Here is a 17,140-nt window from a genome sequence, read left to right on the forward strand (position 1 = left end):
AGCACAGTGGATGGGATTTATAGAAATCTCATGACCAGAGTGCTTTTTTTCCGCAGTGCAAACTGACATATGGGCGGGTTTTCGAGCCACAGCACGTCAATTTAGGCTTGTGGAGACGTGAGTGTTCTCTGAGGGGAGAACACAGAGAAAGTCTGCGGAGCCCCAAACTCGGATTGTGGGCATGGACGCTGTGTTCACCCACCCTAAGGGTACTTCCACACGATCCGGATGACAGTGTCACTGTAGCACTGGCATTCCTGCACTGCCCGGCCTCTCCCATGCAGGGATGTAGATTTACTGCTGCAGCCGGGTTGCATCCTTCTCCCCCTGCAGCTGTCTACGTGCTTCTCTGCTCACTTCTCTTCCCAGGACCTGTGCACACCGCACTGGCTCCCTGGGAATGTTCTTAGGGCAGGTACACACTTGCCCTCCTCTCAGCAGGCCGATGCGCCATTTCCCGGAAATGCCTCTCAGCCTATGGCTGAGATGCAATAGGTATTTAAGACATCCTCCCACTGGGAAAGGTGCCTGCACAACGCCTTTTGTTAGTCTACTGTCTGCTAGCTAGTTGTCAGGTCACATGCTCCTGTCCAGTCTCATATTCCTGTGTCCACCTTCCCATACCTATCTGCCCCTGCGGTGTCCACCATACCTGTACATACCTGCTTTTCTGTGTGCCCCAGCCACCTCGCTTGTCTTGTCTGCACCTGTGTCAGTAGTTGAGTCTGACTCGCCCACCCCAGGGCTATGGGACACCCGGTGCCGGGCCGGACTAGTCCGGGGGTAGTCAGTGGTGGCGGAGCCCGACTCCGTGGCCCTGGTGGGTGTCAGTTAAATATGGCTGGTGACTTGGGGTTTGTGTTCGTGACGCCACCTGTGGTATGCGGCTATTAAGCCACCGCTGCTGTGTAAGGCCTCCGGGGTGATATGGCAGCAATGGTGGTACTGCTCCCCACAGGTGGAGCGGTGCCCCGGGGACACTGTTGGTGCTCGTGAGAGTCTATGGTGTTGTGTGGATAACACAGTGCAGGGCCGACAGGCAATGAAAGAAACAGGCACAAACAACAGTCTCTTTACCTTCTCCTCTTTGACTTCACAAACGGTTAGTCCTGGGAGACCGTTACAGGTGGTAGAGGGCTCCGGCCAGCCTCGAAGTAACTGAGATGTCGTTTTGGCCAGATGAGTATGAGGCCTACTCCTGTTCTTTTCCTTACTGTGATAGGACCCTGCTCTCTGAATTTAGCAATGGCCCTCTTGCTGCTGGGACCAGTGGTACGTCCCTTTCCCTCTGTGGTAGGCTGCACAGGCCCTCTCTGCTGGAGTCCACACCGGGCCCTGATGATGCAGCTGTACCTTTGGGCTGTTTATGGGCCAGGTGCTTGCAGCTCTCCTGCCCTTCGGATTCGGCTACCAGGGAGTATTTTAGGCCCTGGTGGCCACAGACTCCGATGTCCGAGTCTCTTCTGTGCCTCTCTGCTCCTCCTGCTCCACTGGGCCAAGCTGCTCCAGCTCTAGGCCCCAGTTCCACAGGACAGCACAACTCTGCGTCTGCTTGCTATGACTTCTCTCTACAGACTCACCACTAACTCCTCCCTCAGGCCAGACTTAAGGAATGCTCCCTGGAACTTCAGGTTCAGAGCTCCCCCTGCTGGCCTGAGGGAGAACTGCGTTGGATGTTAAACTTACTGGCCAATAGACCTCCCAATTACCTCCAGGCTCAGCATTAACCCTTTGGAGGGGCAATGCTGCTGTGGCGACCAGGTCCTGGGGCGCCACAAGTCTGTCTGCTGCCATAGTCCCGGTCACCGCCTTGGGAGTGGTACCTGGCATCAGCTTCGCGGTAGGCACTTAGGAGGTGCTTAACTACTAAAGGGTAAGACCAAGTCCCCACTTTGGTCCAGTGAGTACACTCTTGCGAGCATTACAGAAATACCTCCTGAGAAGATGTAGATGTTCTCCGCTTGAAAACGCAGCGGTCTGTGCCCATGAACAGGGTTCTGGGGGTTGTGGATATCAACTAAGTTCTACCCGCTTAGAACACTTGTGCCTCTACAAGCATAAATTGACATGCTGTGGACATGCGGCGGCTCGGATTGCCACGCTGCAGGTGAGTTTACGCTACGTACAATAAAAGCACAGTGAACATGGGATTTCTAGAAATCCCTTCCACTGTGTTTGTACTGTACAACGCAGTGGAAATGCATTGTCTCCAAACCGCTGCTAATCCTAATTATGGGAACCTGGCCTAAAGCTGGCTTTACACGCTACAATTGCTAGCGATGTCGAGCGCGAAAGCACCCGCCCCCGTTGTGCATGCGATATCGTGTGATCGCTGCTGCAGCGAATATTAATCGCTACGGCAGCGTCATACGCACTTACCTGGTCACAGAACAATCCCTCCCTCAAGGGGAAGGTGCGTTCGGCGTCACAGTGACGTCACCACGACGTCACTAAGCGGCCGGCCAATCAAAGCGGAGGGGCGGAGATGAGCGGGACGTAACATCCCGCCCACCTCCTTCCTTCCGCATTGCCGGTGGACGCAGGTAGGGAGACGTTCCGCGCTCCTGTGATGTCACACACAGCGATGTGTGCTGCCGCAGGAGCGACGAATAACATTGATAATAAACCATTAACGATTTTTTGTTTTAGGACGACATCTCCATGGTGAACGATTTTCACCACTTTTGCGGTCGCTTAAGGTCGCACATACGTGTCACAAGCTGCGATATCGTTAATGACGCCGTATGTGCGTCACAAACAACGTGACCCCGACAATAATTCATTAACGATATCATAGCGTGTAAAGCCCCCTTAACACAGCTGGCACTTGCCTTCTGTGTAGTGGACTCCGGTGCTGAGCTGGTGCCATACGCCAACACTAAATGATTCTTTCTGCCTCAAGGGTTATAAATAATAAAGAAAAAAAAAAACACAACTGCTGCAAACTTTTTGTAATAGAGTTCACAAAGAAGTATTTCTGATGAAAAGTGAAGAAAATACCTTATCTTGAGGTTTACAGATCAGTTAATATGTATGTCGGCAGACAAACAATTCTTGGCTGAACACCTATAGTCTGACAATGAAAGTAGCAGATGCAAGTTAACTTACAATGGGCATCCAGGAAGGTCAGCACCTCACCAGTGGCAACACTGGCACCCAGCAACCGTGCCGTTATCAAGCCTTTCCTCTCCGCCTGTCGCACAACTTTTACAATCTGTAGGGACTTTACATAGACATCCAACTCCTCCTTTAGATAATCTGTAGAGAGAAAGTCAAATAGGTTAATACACAGGTCTCGTAATCGTACTATGAACTAATCATATTAGGTCCAAGTGAACTCTAGAAAAAAAGATATATATTTTACAACCATATGTAGAATATTCCAATTCATTTGTGTGTACCGTGTGTTTGACAATATTGCACCCTATCTACAGTTTTCCAAAAGCTACAGGGTTTTTCAACCAGTTTTCAATTCAAGAATATAAGTTAATTCTCAATATTATGTCATTTCCACATCCCACTGCACAATATAAAAGCATGAAAATTGCCTTCAGTACCATCTTGCCATTACCATAGTTTACAAATTTAAGTACTGTATAAACTTGAATCCATCTGGAAAAAGAAACTACTTTCTGTTCATTATGTTCTATGGAGAAGTAAAATTAGAAAATTAAGTCTTTTGTGACCAACTAATTCTGGAAACAAGATACCTTTAATCATCTCAGGTACACTGGCTGCTAGATAAACCCGGCTTGTCAGAGAGGCCCTGGCAGACCTACTCACTTCATTACAAATGTGAGATAGCCATATATCATTCACAGACTTCCCCAAGATAAAATGTTACTAAACTAGCAGCAATAAGGAACTTCATGAACAAAGCACTTTTTCATCAGGTGAAATGATCTTTTGGTTTGCCTAAAAGATCATCATTTTCGACAGCACAAGTAAACAGGACCTGTACTGCCGAGGACAATGGCAGCTTATGCGCTCAGAACAGCCCATTACTGATCATCGAAGGGATATGAACCTCATGTAGAACATGTTGCTGGTCAGCGGTTTTCTAAAGGTCCAGTCACACTAAGCAACTTACCAGCGATCCCAACAACGATAGGGATCGCTGGTAAGTTGCTAGGAGGTTGCTGGTGAGATGTCACACTGCAACGCTCTAGCGATCCCACCAGCAACCTGACCTGGCAGGGATCGCTGGAGCGTTGCTACACGAGTTGCTGGTGAGCTCACCAGCAACCAGTGACCAGCCCCCAGCGCCGCGTGGAAGATGCTGTGCTTGGTAACTAAGGTAAATATCGGGTAACCAACCCGATATTTACCTTGGTTACCAGCTCACGCAGCTACACGTGCAGAGAGCAGGGAGCAGCGCACACTGAGCGCTGGCTCCCTGCTCTCCTAGTACAGTACACATCGGGTTAATTATCCGATGTGTGCTGCAGCTACATGTGCACAGAGCAGGGAGCAGCGCACACCGCTTAGCGCTGGCTCCCTGCTCTCCTAGTACAGCACACATCGGGTTAATTACCCGATGTGTGCTGCAGCTACATGTGCACAGAGCAGGGAGCAGCGCACAATGCTTAGCGCTGGCTCCCTGGTTTCCTAGCTACAGCACACATCGGGTTAATTAACCCGATGTGTCCTGCAGCTACATGTGCACAGAGCAGGAGCCGTCACTAACAGTGAGAGCGGCGGAGGCTGGTAACAAAAGGTAAATATCGGGTAACCAAGGACAGGGCTTCTTGGTTACCCGATGTTTACATTGGTTACCAGCCTCCGCAGAAGCCGGCTCCTGCTGCCTGCACATTTAGTTGTTGCTGTCTTGCTGTCACACACAGCGATCTGTGCTTCACAGCGGGACAGCAACAACTAAAAAATGGCCCAGGACATTCAGCAACAACCAACGACCTCACAGCAGGGGCCAGGTTGTTGCTGGATGTCACACACAGCAACATCGCTAGCAACGTCACAAAAGTTGTTCGTTAGCAGCGATGTTGCTAGCGATGTTGCTTAGTGTGACGGGGCCTTAACACTGCACATTGCACAGTGTATATGCACACGTGATCAGGAGACTCCACGTCACTAGTGATCTCCACAGGAGAACGCAGGGTCCGTGCCCACGATCAGGATTGTAGGCACAGTGCATTTTCTCTTGCGGAGATGCGAGTGTCCTGTGTGGGAGAATGCAGCATCCTTGCCCATAATCAGGATTATGGGTGGAGCGTGTTTTCACAGTGTTCTCTAGCCCAGAACACTAGAATTTCCGCAAGACTAAGTTCATAGAATCATAGAATGGTAGCGTTGGAAGAGACCTCAAGGGCCATCGAGGCCAACCCCCTACGACTGCAGGCTTTCCTATATCATCCCAGCTATATGTTTATCCAGTTTCCGCTTGAAGATTTCCATTGAGGAAGAGCTCACCACATCCTGTGGTAGCCTGTTCCACTCCCTGACTGCCCTCATTGTCAAAGTTTTTCCTAATGTCTAATCTGAATCTCCTCCCTTTTAGTTTCATCCCATTGCTTCTTGTACCTGTGCTAATGAGAACAGGGTAGTTCCCTCTGCACTGTGACTACCTTTCAGACATTTGTAGACCGCTATTAAGTCTCCTCTCAGCCTTCTCTTTTTCAAACTAAACATCCCTAGTTCTTTTAGCCGGTCTTTATAGGACATGGTTTGCAGACCTTCTACCATCTTGGTTGCTCTTGTCTGGACTTGCTCCAATATATCGATGTCTTTCTTGAATCTGGGCGCCCAGAACTGTACACAGTATTCCAGGTGGGGTCTGACCAGGGCAGAGGGGAATAATTACCTCTTGATCTAGATTCAATTGACATGCTGGGGCTCAGAAAGTCATGCCTCATGCTCACCACCAGTTTACACACTGCAGAAGATTGTATAAGCCACAGAAGTCTGACATAACCTCAGTAGCGAACCTTCCCATAATACCTTCCTTGCAGCCATCACATCACGTGGTATATGGAGCAGCCAATCAAGAGTGATTATCATAGCCTGTATAAAAGCTCAAGCAGTGAATGCAGCAGTTTTTTTAGGTCGATTTTGGACAGAGAGAATAAATCAGAACTCACAGATGAGCAATACAGAAAAAATTACTGCAGCAATGAAAAAGATGAGCATAGGAGTCTCTGAATAATACAGAGATGCAATGGACCGTGAGAGATAGGGGGAGGTGCCAGCAGCAGTGATTGACTCCATGTGATTGATCAGTGATATGGTGTAACTGGCATCTGTCCTGCTGAATTTGAATGACACGACATTTTTTTCCATTATATACTGTACTAAAATGCAAGACAGCTTAATAGCTTTGACAACTGCACCCCCCCCCTCCCTTCCCGAAATTGGTGTTCTTGCTTGTCAAAGGACTATGTGGACTGCATCTTATTTTGTAATTTCTACAGAAAAATCAAAAATTGTTTGGAAAAAATAGCAAAACCTGAATACAAATTTTAAAAGATTTTATCATCTTTAATAGCCGCTTACATTAATGTCCATGGAGGGTTCCAATAAAAAAAAAGTGCAAACAGTATTGAAAGTACTAATTTCATTGAATTTACAGAAGATGGTCCTGGCATTACCCTTCGCACATGGTGACTAATCAGAGTTGACAGTAGTGACTTCACTTACCATCTGTACTAGCATCATCTACTAGGATGACCTCTTTCAAAAGAATGGCAGGCGAAGAGTGCAGCACACTGTACACTGTACGGAGGAGCGTCGACCAGGCCTCATTATGAAATACTATAATTACACTGGTAGTTGGAAGTGGAGGACAGCGCTTGAATTTCTGTTCAATACACCTAAAATACAAAAAAGGTTAAAAATGTGAAGTTACCAAAACAAAGTATTTTTACGAAACAAGCTGATCTAGCTGGTAACCATCTCATGACTGTATCGTTAACATAGGACACTGCTCACAGCTCACGAAACATAGGAAAAAATCCCAATGAAGGGGTTGTACTGTCCCCGGTGGGGCGGCCACAATGCACAGACTGGTTCTTAGCTTTTCAACACCAGGGTGAATGATTCTTTTACAGGCCACATACCTCAATCCCAACTTCAAACAAGGGAAATGTTCCACATGAGAGCTCAGGTTTTCCTGCTGCCTTCAACAGGAACAATGATGCTCCTTTTATTCCGCTTGCTGACCAGCCATGGAGACAGCCGTTACAGTTTTGAGATTTTTTCTTCCAGTTTTCCAAAAGGGAAATTGTTAAAGAAGGGGTGACTTCCCCACGTCAATTTAAATTGGTTTAGACCCTTTATTCTCTCATTTGCTTTATTGAAAAGCATTCTTGCGCCGGCAGGGATCTTACTTTTTGCCTCCATTGTCACAGACACACCTGCCAAAGCAAGGACAGACACCCGCTGTGGAATATGAGCTTTCCCAAATCTTTCAGCTACTGGTGAATAAGCTCCCACAGATACAGCAATTGTTAAATGAAGCCTGATGACCCACTGTAGCATGTAAAAGTGCAGTTATAAGATCCAAAAGAATACCCGGTGGCTAGCTCACCAAGTGCATTTACAGAAAATTGTGATGTCAGGCTATAGTCAATGCAATCCTGTTTTATATTCCAAACACGGCAGTCAGTGTGTTCTACAGGGAGTGACTGAATGCGATTCACAAGATGCTGAAAGTGGTACGGTGCTTGCTCCAAACTGCAGTTTCCCACTGAAGTTAACCTAGTCCCAATTCACAAGTGATCACTTTAATATACCACGGATGCTATTAAAGCTAAAATGGAGTGAACATGTAGCTGCTGAATGTCATATTTTGTGGAAGTTACAGAGTATCAGAATTCAGTGCGAAGAAAAAAAAGTTGTTGATTTAGCTGCATAGGAGAGAGAGAGGGAAAAAAAAAACTTGACTTGGGTCTTCTCTGAGCTAGTGGGTGGAAAAAAAAACTGCTAAGAGTTGTCCCTGAGCTAGTGGGTAGAGAAAAGCTGCTATGAGTCATCACTGAGCTAGTGGGTGAAGAAAAAGCTGCTATGGGTCAGCCCTGAACTAGTGGGTGGAGAAAAGCTACTATAGGTTGTCTCTGAGCTAGTGGGTGGAGAAAAGCTGCTATGAGTCTTCTCTAAGGTAGTTGGTGGAAAAAAAAACTGCTATGAGTCTTTCCTGAGATAGTGGGTGGAGAACATCTGCTATGGCTCGTCCCTGAGCTAGTGGGTAGAGAAAAACTGCTATGAGTCTTCCCTGAACTAGTGGGTGGAGAAAAGCAACTATAGGTTGTCCATGAGCTAGTGGGTGGAGAAAAGTTACTATGAGCCTTCCCTGAGGTAGTGCGTAGCGAAAAACTGCTACAAGTCTTCCCTGAGCCAGTGGGTAGAGAAAAAACTTGCTACGAGTTCTTCTAAAGACGGCATAGAGAGAGGAGATCATGTCCTCATTGTAAAAGATCACCATAAGCATGAAAAGCATGTAGCACTGGGGTGAAACAAAACACTTACTAGAACAAACATCTGCTGCATCTGTAGCTCTTTTTCTCACTCTAGTAGCTACTACATCACCATTTCCCTCTCAATAGACTTCCAAGGGAAGCTGTAATCTGATCCTTCAGTGAATTGATAATACATTTAATCTCTAATGATAGATTTTTTGGGTGGTTTAGGATGGGAGGTGGGAGAAGTATACCATAGGTGGATTGTTTTCCTCTAAATGGATAGTTAACAGAATTTTATATTCCCTTATACAATTTTTTCCCAGTTCTACCCATCTATAAGATCAGCGCGGTCCCAGATGTCAGCCCCACACCGATCTAGCAGTCATCACTTATCCAGCATATAGGTAACTAAGGCTTGCAGCTAGAATACCCTTTTAAGTAACCAAATAAACAAAGCATTGTCTGCATTCATATCAGGGTATCAAAAAGGATAATGAATTAAAATACTGAACTGATGTTGAATAACAGTGGCAGATAACAGCGAATACCATTTCATGTATTTGTTTTTTAAATGGCGCTCAGAGACATGTACTGGTACAACATCAATCGTAATCATAGTAGCAGTTACAAAAGAGCAAACATTGGAGACTGCAGAAACACTATTGATATACAGTATAACCGGTTTAAATAATTTGTATGAGGATTTAGTTTTCCTCAGAACCAGCGCTATTCTTGTCCCTAAACTGTATCTGGTATAATATTTCAGTCTCACTCAATAGGATGGTAGAAAACATAAAAGCATGTAGATGTACAAAAGGCAGGAGCATATCCCGTTCTGTGGTCACCTATATCCATCATTGTTCATCATCGGTCGAATTCTAAAATCATCTGAAAGTTAAAAGTAATTTTTAGATCTTCTGTATTTAAAAGGATGTCTACAGCACATAGCGAGTGTCCAAGCCCAGGCGCTGGGTGCATCTCTGCCATGGCCAAACCGTGGAGCTTCCCACCTACATCTTTACCATCCAAGAGGAACCTCAAGACCCACCTCTTCCAACAAGCCTACAACCTACAATAGCCCTCAGTCCAGTAGACCACTGCGCAACCAGCTCTGTGCTCACCTATTGTACCATCACCCATTCCCTGTAGACGGTGAGCCCTCGCGGGCAGGGTCCTCTCTCCTTCTATACCAGTCTGTTTTGTACTGTTAATGATTGTTGTACGTATACCCCCTTTCACTTGTAAAGCGCCATGGAATAAATGGCGCTATAATAATTAATAATAATAATCCAGCTATGTCCGGGATTGACAGTTCCAGCTTTACAGGAGCCAGAGAAGGGTGGAGATAGCTGGAAAGTAAGTGGGAAGGTGCATGGTTTGTCCATGCTAACAGTGCATCAGATGCTTTTGCTTAGTGTGAACAGTTCCCAATCAACTGCAATCCCTAACAAATCATTGCATAAACCCCATGTTAGTCCCGATACACAATTTCTATCACAAGCGGTGGCGAAATTATAACTGCTAGGCGTCACTCACATCTGTGTATAAATATGATGGGTGCAATGGGAAAAAAAAAAAATAATATTATATTATATATATATATATATATATATATATTGCACTTGCACCAATGTTATTCAATGAGGCAGTGTTCATCTGCGAGTTTTTCCCGAGCTGTAATTAGGCTGATGAGAAATAAAATAAATAAATAAATAAATAAAAATGCAGTATGCTGTGTACAGTACAGACCAAAAGTTTGGACACACCTTCTCCTTCAAAGAGTTTTCTTTATTTTCATGACTCTGATAATTGTAGATTCACATTGAAGGCATCAAAACTTTGAATTAACACATGTGGAATGAAATACTTAACAAAAAAGTGTGAAACAACTGAAATATATATATATATATATATATATAATGTCTTATATTCTAGGTTCTTCAAAGTAGCCACCTTTTGCTTTGATTACTGCTTTGCACACTCTTGGCATTCTCTTGATGAGCTTCAAGAGGTAGTCACCGGAAATGGTTTTCATTTCTCAGGTGTGCCCTGTCAGGTTTAATAAGTGGGAATTCTTGCCTTATAAATGGGGTTGGGACCATCAGTTGTGTTGTGCAGAAGTCTGGTGGATACACAGCTGATAGTCCTACCGAATAGACTGTTAGAATTTGTATTATGGCAAGAAAAAAGCAGCTAAGTAAAGAAAAACGAGTGACCGTCATTACTTTAAGAAATGAAGGTCGTCAGTCCGAAAAATTGGGAAAACTTTGAAAGTGTCCAAGTGCAGTGTCAAAAACCATCAAACACTACAAAGAAACTGGCCTTACACCCCTGGCCATGATTAACCTGCTATTGAAATAAAAGTTGATATAGTTTTAGGTTACAGCCATGGAATTTTGGGTCCCTAACCACGTAAAAAAAAAAAAAAAAAAAAAAAAAAAAAAAAGCGTTTTAGAAAAATAAATTCTTTTCTGCCTAGGCATATGTAATGTGATAGCTGTAATTGTTACTGCGCATAACTTGTGTCATTGCTTTAACTTACAACACAATTTTACTGATGAGTCCTATAATCCTCATTGCCTTCAATAGTCTGTTCCAAGTGTCACCTTACACCTGGACAGTTCAATCAATAGGATCTTTGTTTAACAGCAGGTAACCCAAATTGACCCGTGATGAAGTGAGGAACCATAATTTAGGCCACATTCACACGTTCAATATTTTGCCTCAGTATTTGTAGCCAAAACCAGGAGGGGGTGAAAAATGCATCAGTGGTGCCCGTGTTTCTATTATACTTTTCCTCTGATTGCCCCACTCCTTGTTTAGGCTTACAAATATTGGAGGTAAAATACTGATAGTGGCGTAAAACGTGGCAAAGCTGGCAGTCGCAACCAGGCGCAAATGTCTTTATAGTCAATATTATAAAAGACGCAGCTGAGGAGCACAGTTACAGATTTGTACAGGAAGCTTTAAGTTAATATCTGTGCCTTACTCCTTACTTGTAGAATAACAAAATGGAATATAGTCACATTTTATGATCATAAAAGTGGAAGAAAAAAATAAAATGCATTCTTAACCCCTTTACCACCTGGCAATTATCCATTTTTTTTTTTTTTTCGTTTTTTACTCCCATCTTTCCAAGATCCACCACTTTTTTTTATTTTTCCCTCAATATATCGATATGAGGGCTTGATTTTTTTGTGGGATGAGTTGTACTTTTGAATGACACCATTCATTCTGCCCCATATTGTACTAGAAAATGGGGGGAAAAAAAATACCAAGTGCGGTGAGATTAAAAAAAAACAAAAAAACAAAAAAAACACCTTACAATTGCACTTTTTTGCAATTTTATTTACCATGTTCACTACATGGTAAAACTGACCAGACAATATGATTCCCCAGGTCATTACAAGGCTGTAGATACAAAACATTTATAGTTTTACTTTAGTTACCATTTTCCGAGACTTAGTGTTCTCATTTTTTGGTATCTGGGGCTCAGTTATTGCATTTTAATGTAATGTTGCGGCAACAAAAAACGTAATTCTGGAGTTCTTATTTTCCTTGATACATCCTTTAAACAAATCAGTTTTTTTTATTTTATAACTTGATAGATCGGGCATTTCTAAAATGTGGGGTTTTTTTTTGTTTTGTTTTCAATGGTAAAAAAAAAGAAGTCTGCTCTGATCAGCAGAAATGCTTATCTCCTGTGAATGCTGGCGCTCTGCCGGCATTTACAGGAAGTGAGTCATGACAGCGACAGGGGTCATAATCTGACCCCACACTGTCATGGCACCCCCTGATCGCATCATGGAGCCACCAATGGCAGAGGATAACAGTGCGATGCCTGTTGGAGCGCTTTAGTTCATGCTGTCAGAGTTTGATAGCATGATCCAACTAGTTAACAGGCATGTGTGGCTCTCCGATCCACCCACACATGTCTGCTGAAAAGATCAGCAGAAATGTGTGAGGAAAAATGCGGAGGAAGGCGACCTAGGATGTATCGGTACATCCTAGGTCATAAAGGGCTTAATGCAGGAACGGAAATTTAAAAATGAAGAAGCTATTTGACAGGTTTACTAACAAGGCAAAAGAAAATACTTGCTTAAAAGTGGATAATTCCATTGTATTGTGCAATTTGAGCAAGAATGTGTCTGTGGTTAAAGTTTCTGTAGATCAGAATTTAATAAGCTGCTACACTTATATGGTATTAAACACAATCATGTGAAAGTACAAAGTCCCAAACACAATGGAGCAGATCCCCTAGAGAGTCCTTGGTTCAATAAAACCATAAGCACAGGGAGCAGCATCGTGGCAGTGACACTCATGTAATATACAGACATACAGTTAGGTCCAGAAAGATTTGGACAGTGACAATCTTTGTGATTTGGGATCTGCATGCTGCTTTTTTATTTTTTTTTATTTAAAATGAAACAACTGAGATGCAAAAGAAGTGGACTTTCAGACAGAAAGTGGTTGTCCCCTACTTGGACAATCCTTACTCATTGCCCTTGTTGGCCCCTTTTAAAAATAAATAAGCCTATACTTACCTTCGATGCCAGCCTTGTTTGAATCCATGTTACCGGGGCCTATGTGACATTGTTATGATTGCGTGGCCCATGACCAATCGGTGCCAATTCCTTCTCCCTGCCTTCAGACATTTGAACAGGATGTGAGCGCTGCACTAACTTTCTGCTCAAACTTCAAGTGGGGAAAAAGAAGCTGGCACTGATTGTTATGACATGTTAAGGCCGCTTTACAAGCGGCGATTTATCGTGCGATCGCATTTGTGATCGTACCCACCCCCATCATTTGTGCAACATGGGCAATTTGTTGCCCGTGGCGCACAAAGTCGGTAACCCCCGTCACACATACTTGCCTTTTAAACGATGTCGCTGTAGGCGGAGAACATCCTCTTACTGAAGGGGGAGGGATGTTCGGCGTCACAGAGACATTACTCAGCGGCCGCCCAATAGAAGCAGAGGGGCGGAGATGAGCGGGACGTAACATCCCGCCCACCACCTTCCTTCCGCATTGCCGGAGAACGCAGGTAAGCTGCAGTTCATCGTTCCCGAGGTGTCACACGGAGCGATGTGTGGTGTCTCGGGAACAATGAACAACCGGCACGCAGAAGGCCGTTAGATTTTTTGAAAAAGAGCAACGTGTCAACGAGCAACGATAAGGTGAGTATTTTTGCTCGATCACAGTCGCTCATAGCAGTCACACGCTACGATATGTCAAACGATGCCGGATGTGCGTCACTAACGAAGTGACCCCGATAACATATCGTTAGATATATCATAGCGTGTAACGGGCCCTTTAGCCCTGCAACCAATGTCACGTGGGCCTCGGGAACGCAGTTTCAGTCAGTCATCGCTGGAACCGCGCTGGCACCAGAGGAGAGTATAGGCTTATTTATTTTTATGGGGGCGAACAAGGGTTCTCCAAGTAATGGAGAACCCCATTAGCGTTTAACAAAAATATCCTGTGAAACGTTTAGAAATTGTAACATTTTTTTCTACAAAGCCTCCTCATTTCAAGGGCGCAAAAGAAATTGGACAAATATACTTTGACATAGCGAAAATAAAATGTTCATTTTAACACTTTGTAGAGAATCCTTTTCAGGCAAAGACTAGCTGAAGTCTGGAAGCCATGGATGACACCAAACGCTGCGTTTGCTACTTAGTAATTACCCGGCCTTTATTGCAGCCGATTTCAGTTGATGCCTGTTTATGGGTCTGCTTTACGTTATGTCTAAAGCATGTGAAATTGAGCTCGATGGGATTGAGGTCTGATTGACTTGGCCATTGCAAAATATTCTATTTCTGCCGTAAAGTTCCAAGTTGTATTTACAGTGCGTTTGAGGTCAATGGACAGCACTTCACAGTACAGATGGACAATCAACTATACTGCATTTGGTTGAATCGGAGCAAAAAGTATCACCCTGTACACTTGAGAATTAATCTGGCTACTTCTGTCTTCAGTCAGATCACAATAAAACACTAGTGACCCAAATCCATTGGAAGCCATGCATGCCCGGCCATCACACTGCCTCTACCATGTGTTACAGCGGAAGTAGTGTGCTTTGGATCATGAGCTGTTCCAAGCCTTCTGCATACTTTATTCTTCCTATTATTCTGGTATATGTTGATCTTAGTTTCATTCATCTAAAGAATTCTGGCTTCTTAAGAAGTTTTTTGGTAAAGTATAATCTGGCCCATTTTTAAGGCTATGCGCTCATGAATAGTGATGGGCGAACCCCCTCCGATGTTCGAACGTTTTGTCAAGTCCATGTTCGGGATCGGAGATAACACGAACTTGCGTCCAAACCCTGAGCTTGGACTTTACAGTTATGGGATGAGACGGGGGAGCGGAGGGGGGGGGGCTCTAAAATTAAGAATATATAGTTAATAATAAACATTGTCATTATATTTACCGGTCCCGCAACGCATCCTGCAGACCCGCTATCTCCTGGCCGCTTCTGCTTCCAGGTCCGATCATTAACTTCCGGAGCTATTCAATGCACTGCTTGTCACTCGGCAGACTTCGGCTTTTTTCGGCCGTGTTCACAATTACGTCCAGATTCAACTGAGTCCATGGCTTAGCAATGGACTCGATTGAACTTTGTCACTGTCAGGGTCAGCCTGCTTTTCGCTCTGTAGAGACGCTTGTCTGTACAGAGTGATGAAGCAGAGCTGGCATTGCTGTCCCTGTGGACTACATCGGACTAAGGATTTTTTTAATATAATAAAGATGAAGTCTCTAAACATTTCTTTAACTTTATTTCTAATAAAAAAAAAAATTCTATGTGTTGTGGGTTTTTTTTTTTTTACTGTTTACTAGAAATTCCTGGTGGCCATGTCTAATTTGGCGTGACACCATAAATTTCAGGCTTTTTAACAGCTGAGAATACAGACCTGGTATTAACCCCTTTATTACCCAGCGTGCCACCGCCATCAGAGATGCTGGACGAGCTGGGTAAAGCGCCTGGAAAGGACGCGAAGAAACAATGCACCATTTCCAGGGGTGGCTGCGATTTTTAGTGTGGAGTTCCCAGAACGCTTTGGCCTTACCACCCTGAGAGTCCCAGCCCCCAGCGTCTGGTTTTACATGACTGGCGATCAAATACGGCGGGAGTCAACGCATTTTTTTTTTTTAATTATTTTTCAAATAATTTAAAATAAATAAATAAATAAAATTAAATGGGCTTCCCTGTATTTGGATTGCCAGCCAAGGTAATGCCAGGCCGATGCGGTTGGCAGGCAGCTTTATCTGCGTTGAGAATTAAAAGTACCGCGGAGCGCTACGTCATTTTTTTTTTTTTTTTAAATTATTTATTTCTTTATTTTTACACTACTATGTGTGTGAGGGACCCAACAGCAAATCTCAGATGCTGTCATGCAGAATAGGCATGTATGATTGGCTGTTGGAGTAACCTGAAATCTGCCCATACATTCTAGATGCTAGAATGTATAGGCTGGTGTCAGGTTACTCCAGCATCCAATCACAGATGCCCACTCTGTGATTGTCTGTTATGTTATTAATAAAATTAATACAACACAGAAAAAAATAATATTTTATTAGAAATACAACAGAAGACTTTTAAAACTCCATCTTTATTACCTAAAAAAAAAACCTTCAACGTAGTCAAAAGGCAGGCGAGAATCTTCAGCTCTACTACATCTGTACGAGGAGACAAACAGGTCTGCTTACATAGACAGACTCAGCTGAGCTGAAATCTGTCAGACGTCAGCTGAGTGTACAGCTGAAGCCGGTCAGCTGTGCCACCGGGTAACCTCCAATGACTACTGGACCGTCCATGACGTCAAACCATGTAACCAGTCTGGTGTGAATGTTGTTGTTACCTCGTGGGATACAGGACCATCCGTGACATCTTGTGGTGACATCAGCTGTGCCCTCATGTAACCCAAACTCTGACGTCAGCGCTCTCACTGCTGACAAGTGCTCACTTGACAGCAGTGTTGCAGTGACATCAGTCGAGGTTACCAGGGGGCACAGCTGCCCGGCCTCAGCTGTGCACTTAGCTGAAGTCTGACAGCTCTCAGCTGAGTGTGTGAGCAGACCTGTGTTTTTGTCCTCTCACAGATTTAGCACGCCTTTGGACTACGTATGAGGGGTTTTTTGGGTAACAAAGATGGAGTACTAAATGGCCTCTGTTTTATTTTGAATAAAATATTTTTTTCTCTGTGTTGTTCTTTTAATGTTACTATTAAAATAATAGACAATCACAGACGCGGTCACAAGAGTGGGCATCGGTGATTGGATGCTGGAGCAACTTGAAAGCAACCCATACATTCTAGCATCTAGAATATATGGGCAGATTCCAGGTTACTTTAACAGCCAATCACAGACGCCCATTCTGCGTGACTGCATCTGAGATTGGCTGTTGGGTCCCTCACACATATTAGTAGTGTAAAAAATAAATAATATAAAAAAAAACACGTTATGTAGCGCTCTATGGTACTTTTGCTTCTTAGCGCAGATAAAGTGGATGGCTACGGGCTGCCACCCCCATCGTCCTGGCTTTACTTTGGCTAGCAATCAAAATATAGGAAAGCCCATTCAATTTTTTATTTAAAAAAAAAAAAAAAAAGAAAAATGCGTGTGCTCCCGCCATATTTTGATCGCCAGTCAAGTAAAACAAGGCAGCTGAGGGCTGGGTTTCTCAGTGTGGTAAGGCTCAAATGTTCTGGGCCCCCCCACACTAAAAACCG

The 17,140-nt window shown here is 44.1% G+C and overlaps 1 protein-coding gene across 2 annotated transcripts in view; it reads right to left on the minus strand.

Annotated features, from left to right (window-relative positions):
• GALNT6 (polypeptide N-acetylgalactosaminyltransferase 6) overlaps nt 1-17,140 on the minus strand; it is a 123,956-nt gene that overhangs the window by 38,080 nt on the left and 68,736 nt on the right. For both annotated transcript variants that reach the window (XM_075337132.1, XM_075337133.1), the window contains 2 exons: nt 6,652-6,824; nt 3,109-3,258 (listed from right to left, as the gene is read on the minus strand). In XM_075337132.1, coding sequence (XP_075193247.1) covers nt 3,109-3,258; nt 6,652-6,824 — 323 coding nt within the window. The remainder of the gene's footprint in view (nt 1-3,108; nt 3,259-6,651; nt 6,825-17,140) is intronic.

This window comes from Anomaloglossus baeobatrachus, chromosome 2 (genome assembly GCF_048569485.1).
Source record: "Anomaloglossus baeobatrachus isolate aAnoBae1 chromosome 2, aAnoBae1.hap1, whole genome shotgun sequence".
Taxonomy (NCBI): domain Eukaryota; kingdom Metazoa; phylum Chordata; class Amphibia; order Anura; family Aromobatidae; genus Anomaloglossus; species Anomaloglossus baeobatrachus.